At 35.5% G+C, this 8,298-nt stretch overlaps 1 protein-coding gene across 1 annotated transcript in view; it reads left to right on the top strand.

Annotated features, from left to right (window-relative positions):
- Positions 1 to 8,298, top strand: part of ARHGAP15 (Rho GTPase activating protein 15) — a 665,580-nt gene that overhangs the window by 83,079 nt on the left and 574,203 nt on the right. Inside the window, exon 3 of the mRNA XM_014548044.1 lies at positions 1,939 to 2,007. Coding sequence (XP_014403530.1) covers positions 1,939 to 2,007 — 69 coding nt within the window. The remainder of the gene's footprint in view (positions 1 to 1,938; positions 2,008 to 8,298) is intronic.

Below are 8,298 nucleotides of genomic sequence, written 5' to 3'. Positions count from 1 at the left end.
CACAAATTTTTGTGCACCGGGCCTCTAGTGTATTTAAATAAAGTTATATCAAGCTACTGTTAATATTATTACTGTTATTCAAGTTTTCCAAATTCAGGGATTAATTAATGATTCCTGCAAAAGTGAAAGCACCTAAGATCATACAATGGATCACACTTCTGCCTGCATTTTGAAACTTATCCAGAAGAAATTTGCAGAACAAAATGTAGGTTTTTGATATCAGATACATTTAGAAGTTATAAAATTCTGGAGAAAAACGTAGGACCATCCAAAATAAAATACCCTCTTTGCAATACTAGTAGTAGAGATATTTTATAATTTTAACAAAGGAAGTGCATTTTGAGCACCTACTATTAGAAATGACCAGCAAATGAGTGTACTGTACATGAAGTGTTGACTGGCTAAATTGAATGGTTTATAAGGACATATAATGTCTTAAATGGGAATGTTCCTCAAGAATGTGCCACATAATGATTTGTAAAATTACCAGATAGCACTAATAAGTTATTTATAAATAATTATATGAATTCTATAATATTTATATATGTATACATATATTATTTGAATCAGACTTCAATCAAAACTTGGTTGACCTCAAGTTTCTTTATAATTATTTCAGTTAAGTATATCATCATGTACAGACAGCTCTCTTAAAACATCCTAATTTTCCTGATAACCATGCAAGACAACTGAACAATTTGGATCCAGAATTTCCTAAATCATAAGTCTCAGTCAACATAATCTGATTTGGGATAATAACATATTTCTGTGCCTAATACTTAACTGAGAAGAGCAGTAAAGCAAAAGACAGGTGATGAAATTTCTTCTGCACTCCCATCCCTCCCCCCATCTTCATAACCAGGTTGAACATGATAGATTGGCTAGCTTATTGATTTAGGAATTATCAGCAATATTACTTCCCCTAAAGGAATATTAAGATGATTTATAACAGATTTGAAACCCGATTTCTAGCTTCCTGTGTAACTATGTACAAATTTATAAGTTTGACTCTCTTCAAATTCCTATCTCAGATATCTATTTATGCACACAGGGATTTCAACTTTATAGTTCCCTAAGCATTTAATGCCTGTCTTTATACATATACATTTATATTGTTGGAGAAATAATAAATTGAAATCAAATATTGCACTTTATTGAGGGCTTAGATCCATGTTAAAATATTACCCATATTTATCACTAACTGAGGTTTTTTTAGAGTTACTTAAAACCATCTGTGTCTGTGTTTCTAACACTTATGAAAAGAGGGTAATATAACTGACCTCTTAAGGTTTGGATGAGAATAATATATATTAATGAATGCAAAACACTTAGAATAGTGCCTGGCAAATAATAAGTACTCAAGAAATGATAGCAGACAATATTATCATATCATTTATCAATTTGAATTTTGTTTATACCATGGAACTAATGGTTTCCTTCAAGGGTGAAATGTGTGTGCTCAATAACTGGTTATTTCTGTTTCAATTTCTTCTCATTAAAATTTGTTTACCAAACTTCAGTCATGCACTTATTATGTTTGTGGTTTTTTTCCAGATTTCATATAGTTAAATAACTATGTCAATGAAAAATATTTTATCATTAATATATGTCATCATTTTTTCTCCTAAACCTCAAGACATAGACATCTTCCTAGGTTCAAAATGAAGAACATAGACCCCACAACTTGTAGGAAGTTACATGGTAGACAGAGAATGTGGAATATGAAATATTGCAGCCAACCATCTTTGAGTACACATTTTATTCAAATTAGTCAGTCTCAAAAGATTTACTTCCTATGTTATATTTAATTTATTTACCTTCTTGAATGAATCTGAATATGGTTGTTTTCATGTACACTCACTAATTTATATTCTTTGAAATCATTTGTAGCTTTTTAAAAGAAAAAAATAATAGCATCAAATGTCAATACTTTTGCAGATATCCCGACACAGAAGGAATCATTCACAGCATGTCTTGAACGATGTTATTCCTCCATTGGAACAATTGGTAAGTGATTCCTTCACTCCAAGACTGTATTCTTTACCTACTGCTACAAAGTGAATTTACCCCAAAACTCAGCAACTTAAAACAGCACACATTATTACCTCATGTTTTTGTGAGTCAGGAACCTAGCAGAGTCCCCTAACTCGGAAGATCTCAAAAGGTTACAATCAGAGTTTGAGCCAGAATTGGGGTCACATCTGAAGGCTTGGCTCATGTACATGGTTATTGGTGGGTTCAGTTCCTCCAGGGCTGTTGGTCAGAGCACTCTCAGTTACCTGCCACATGGGCTTCTCCAGCAGGACAGCTTGCTTTTTCAAAGCACACAGCAAGCTGAGCAGGCAAGAGAGTCTACTAACAAGACAGAAGTCAAAATCTCTTGTAATCTAATGGTGGAAATGATATTCTATCAACTTTGCCACATTATTTTGGTCAGAAGCAAATTATTAAATGGAGTCTACACTCAAGGGGAAGGAATTACATAAGGCTGTGAATTATAGGAATCAGAGATTGTGGGGGGCTATGGCACATTTTAACAGTTTTTTAAGGAAAAATTCATCTCTTACTATTAGAGTCTGTGTCTACCAGAGTAGGTTTTTGTTTTTCACTTTTATATATTGTCCAAATGACTAGAAAAGTTCATGAAACATTAAAAACAATAAATGAATGAAAAAGATACTTAAAAAATATATGTCCACATTTCTTATATATTCTGATGCTTTTTCTGTTAATGACCTCATTTTTGATAAATACAATGCCCTTTTTCTTCATGCTCATACTTCTTGCTGTATTTCACTTTGGTCAACATGCTACCAATCTATTGGCTCACAGGATGCTACACAGTGATGACTTTATTCCTATTTATCTCCTGCTATTCCATTACTATTAACTTTGGGATTTCTAATTTTTAACACTAAAATATGTATTTTCTTGGTTTAGTCATATTTTCTTTTGCTTTGCATGTTCTAGATCTCTCGACTTCACTCTAGCTAATGCCTCCATTACTCTCCTCTGGTTTAGAATAAAAATTCCTTTTAAGAATTGTCTACCTTTACTCTTGTTAATTTCTCCCCTCTCTTTATCTCTTGAACCAACTCCATTTAGGCTTTTATCCCAACAACTCACCCTCTATCAAGGTCATCAGTTGCTTTCATATTGCTTAAATTCATCCCTAAAGTTTCAAGTTTTCTCCATAGTAAACCTACCTGAATATTAAACCCAATTGATAACTCTCTTTTTTGGAGGCAATGTTTTCTTCACTTGGCTAGTAAACTGCTTTCCAGTACTGTATATTGTGACATTTTCACTTATATGTCTAACATACATCTCAAATTGAACATATCCTAAACTGATTCTGATTTTCTCCTACACCTAATGTTCTCCATTTTATAATGTGCTAATATTATTTTCCAGATGCTTCCGTCAAAACTCATAAAGTCATCTTTGACTTCTTTGTTTCTCTTACAAGATAAACTTCAACATCAAATAACCCTGTTAGCTCTATCTTTAAAATCAGTTCACTTCTCATCACTGATGTGCCCACTTTCATCCTTGCTCTCTACTTTTTATTTTCAACACAACAACCAAAGTGACATTAAGATACAAGTTACATTATGTCACTCCTTGTCTCAAATTCTTCTCTGGTTTCCCATAACTCCTAGCGTAAAAACTGAACAACATCCAGTGGTTCATCTGATCCTACGGGTCCCAGCTAGCCAGTTGGCCTCATTTTCTTCTTTCTCCCAGCTCATTCTGCTCCAGCCAAACTGACCACCTTACTTCTTCCAAAGGGCCATTAAAACTGTTTTATCCTCTGCCTGATATAAAATAATTCATTTGATGCCTAGAAATTTGTAAGGCTTATTATTTCATTTGCTTTGTATCTCGATTCAAATATTACCTTTTATTTATTTAAGTTCTCTATTTTTTTTAAAAAAATATTTTTATTGATTTCTGAGAGGAAAGGAGAGGGAGAGAGAGATAGAAACATCAGTGATGAGAGAGAATCATTGATCGGCTGCCTCCTGCATGCCCCCTACTGGGGATCGAGCCCGCAACCCAGGCATGTGCCCTTGACTAGAATCGAACCTGGGACCCTTCAGTCCACAGGCCAACGCTCTATCCACTGAGCCAAACCAGCTAGGGCTAAGTTCTCTATTTTTTAAAGTATTACATAAGTCTCCTTTTTCCCCCATTGACCTCTCCCCGGCCGCTCCCACCCCCGAGCACTGCCCCCTACTGGGGATCGAGCCCGCAACCCAGGCATGTGCCCTTGACTAGAATCGAACCTGGGACCCTTCAGTCCACAGGCCAACGCTCTATCCACTGAGCCAAACCAGCTAGGGCTAAGTTCTCTATTTTTTAAAGTATTACGTAAGTCTCCTTTTTCCCCCATTGACCTCTCCCCGGCCACTCCCACCCCCGAGCACATGCCCTCACCCCCGCTACTGTCTCTGTCCATTGGTTATGCTCACATGCATGCATATAAGTCCTTTGGTTGACCTCTTACCCCCATCTCCTGCCTTCCCTCTTAGGTTTGTCTGTCTGTTCGATGCTTCTATGTCTCTGGTTCTATTTTTGTTCATCAGTTTATGTTGTTCATTATATTTCACAAATGAGTGAGATCATGTGATATTTATTCTCTGACTGGCTTATTTAGCTTAGCATAATGCTCTCCAGGTCCATCCATGCTGTTGCAAATGATAAATTCCACCTTTTAAGGTAGGTGTTTCCTAATCTCTCTTAAAAACAAGCAAACAATCCCTCCTCACCATTTCCATTCACAATCCTTTTCTCTGACCCTAATTTAATGTTCCCCATAGAACTTACAAACATGTAGCATACTATAATTTTTTTGTTTTTTATCTCATCAGAATATTCTATGAGAGCAAGGGTACTATCTCCTATTTTTATAACTCTGTTTCCATTATAACAATTGCTATAACATGGAGGAACTCAGTAAATATATGTTAAATGAGTACACAAATGAGACAGTTAATGGCTTTGGTTTTTACTTCCAGGCCTACATAATACACAGGTCTATCCTTGTATTCATTCTCTTCATTATCTCATCCTATATCTTGAAGTTCGAATTAATCATTTGTTCTGGTATGTCTCTGTGTCATCTCAGAAGTGAAATCTCCCAAGCTGCATCCCCTTTGCACTGAGCTCATCTGCATTAGTAGTAAACATTTATCTAGGCTTAGAACACATTTTCTTTGGCTCCTTTATTTTCTCTATGACCCTTCAGCATTTTCGGAAGCAGTTTCTTCACAATGGATGTGGAGCCCACATTTTTCTTAATGTGTACAGGCAAACCCTTGCCCAGACCTCCCAATGCCTCTGATCTCAATCCCTCTACTGTCCCTTGTACCCAGTGCTACACAAGATCATTGCCCTTCCACACCAACCTTCTTTAAACAGTACCTTTATTATTTCATTCTTCTTGTCAAAACATTCAACAGCTTCCTATTTTCTATAACACTAAGTCTATAGACCTCTTCATGGTCCCTGATTTACCTTATTTATTATCTACTCCCAAATACATACCCTTAGGGCAGCAATACTAACATGATTAAGACATGGCTCTTACTCTGAAGGAGCTTAAATTTTCTGTAACAATTATTATTTTTTCACCCCAGCACTCTTTTGTTGTTCACTCTTATTTCATGGGTAATAGGCTTGTTTCATGGCTAGACTATAAATGCTTTGAAGTTAGGGGTCATGACTTCTATTTTCTTTCTTATATAATACTTCACTTTATATTGCTTTTGGCACTAGTTTTTGTTCAAAAAAGATATGCTTGCCAATTGATTCAATATTAAGATATTAAAGGTTTATTAAATATTGTTGATTTCAAATATTAATGAATATATGACTGCTTTTCATAGTGAAAGCCAATTTTTCAATGTAATTACATGTAACAGTATCTTATTTTAATAGTTAATTACTCAGATATCAACAAAGATAACATTTCCCCACCATTTTCCCCCTCCACCTCACACCTACCCCACAACTCTTATTTATGAATCACTCCATCATGATGGGCAATGCCAGAATAGCCACCAATTCCCCCAAACAGCAAATTCTGATTACTTTTTAACTACTATGTTTTACACCAAGACTTGAATTATCCCAGAACCTATGAAGTCTTCTTTACATCTGACTAATCTAACTTATATATGTATATGTATATTTGACCTAGATCTACATATTGTTCCACAAATCTGGCATTTTCCTTATTTCCAGCCCTACAATTCTCCTGCTTTCCCTCATGCCTCAGTGTTGCTTCTGAAGTCATGCACTGGTTTTGGCAGTAGTTTCCCTTGGCAGTAACTACCAGAATGAGCTACCACAGATGAGATAACATACATTAAAACTGTTTATAAAGTAATAAAATTCTTTAAGTTGGTGTTATTACTCATTATTTTCATGATGTCAATTTTTGAGATTATTTATGTCCAACATTTGGTGCTATATAAATCTTACTTTTTTCATCTCTTATATTCAGAACATTGTTGAACATTTTCCAGGGATCATGAGAGGCTTTGGCTTTAAGCATAACTGGAAAAATCATTGCATTAGATCCATCCCCTTTGGAGGAAAATGATTTATTTTACAAAAGTGGCATCTGCCATCATGGGGGCTCTAAAAGATGCTGTCATCCTTTGGTGGCCATGCTTTACCTCCGAATGTTTTCTTTAATAAAGTAGATTGTGATCAATGTGGTTAAATAGAAGCATAATGTGTTTCTTTCAAATATTGACAAAAGAATAAATTCTTAATTAGAATCTCATGGTGGAAACTACCCCATTCACTGACAGGTGACATCATTTCTGCCGCATGGTATTCAAATCCATGTGCCACCAATACAAGAGCCCTAAATTCTTTTCTGAGAATCTATATGGATGCTTAGCAGGCACTATAATGCATTGACAATTTTAAACATGAAACACAAACTATACCAATATGTGTTTATTACCTGATCTTGTATACTTTATAATATAACTCTTCATGAGACCTAATTATTTTCATGGCACTTTCCTTTTTCCCCCCGTAAAGAAATGTTCGAGAAAAATAACCCTGTTTAGAACATGTTAAATCTTTATCATCTTTATTTTTTATCAAAAGAGTAAAAGACATGTCTATGGATAACCCTGCAGGAGTCAAAAGCCTGTGGCAGGTTTCAGAGAATCATCTGTTCCCTCCTGAGCTAGGAGGATTTGGAGGACAGAGCTCTGGAAGTTGCCAGGCCTTGGGGGCAAAGCAGGTTTTTGTAGATAAACCTTAAGTCACAGATTCTACCTTTTGGAGCCAGATATCATTTTGTAGATTAATTAATACTTTTGAGGACTTTGAGGATGAAAGGCATTGTGAGCACACAGTGTTTTCTTATTTTAAAACAAAAGACAGCCACTTTCGGGGAATGATTCTATTGACTAAACCAAAGGAAAAAATCCACAAGTGCTTCAGTCTTTCAAAATTCTACTTTGGCGAGATAAAAGTAGGTTTTCTGAAATAACATGCTCCCAGATACTTAAGCTGGTAGTATGTTAATAATAATTATATAATTTAATGACTAATAGAAACCATTTCCATGTTTTCATTGTTTCATGCACCCTTTCTTGTCTCAAGTAGGAGTGTGTTTATAAATTCTGATATTTGTTGAGGCCATTCCTGTGCTAGTTTTTGGGTATGCATTGATATGCCAAATACTCATGTTCTTTTCTTGAGGGACTTTCAATCTATGGGTAAAGAGAAGTGTTCAATAAGTAAGGGAATAAATCATTCCATAAATGCATATTACAAAACCTGCTTTAACAGCAGAAAAACAAGTTTCTATGTGAGAGGGAGAGCGTACCTTGGATTGAGTAGTCATAAAAACACTCTTTGAAGGGGACATTTAAGTTGAGATATGCAGTTTGGAGATTGTCAAGCAAAGAACTGGAAGAAGAATGATTCAAACAGAAGGAACATCAAGGGCAAAGGTCTAGAGGACAGAACAAATTGTTACATTTGGAAAAGTACAAGAATCACACACTGGCTAAAATGGAGAAATAAGTCAGGGGATGTGAGCAGATGGGGGCGGGGGGTGATTCTCAGATCATGAAGGCCTGGAGCTGATGGTAAGGAGTTTAGAAACCATTAAAACACAACAAGAGGTTCAAATAATTTTTCCCATCCAGACACACATTTTAAGTTCATTTAACTCTAGAGTAGAGAAAAAGAACACACAACAACAAAAATGCTATTAACATTGAGTAACCCTGTCTGCCCTACTGCTTAGACTGATATATA

This window comes from Myotis brandtii, unplaced genomic scaffold (genome assembly GCF_000412655.1).
Source record: "Myotis brandtii unplaced genomic scaffold, ASM41265v1 scaffold493, whole genome shotgun sequence".
Taxonomy (NCBI): Eukaryota; Metazoa; Chordata; class Mammalia; order Chiroptera; family Vespertilionidae; genus Myotis; species Myotis brandtii.
The sequence above is the reverse complement of the archived record's forward strand: the minus strand, read 5'-3'. Positions and strand labels throughout refer to the sequence as shown.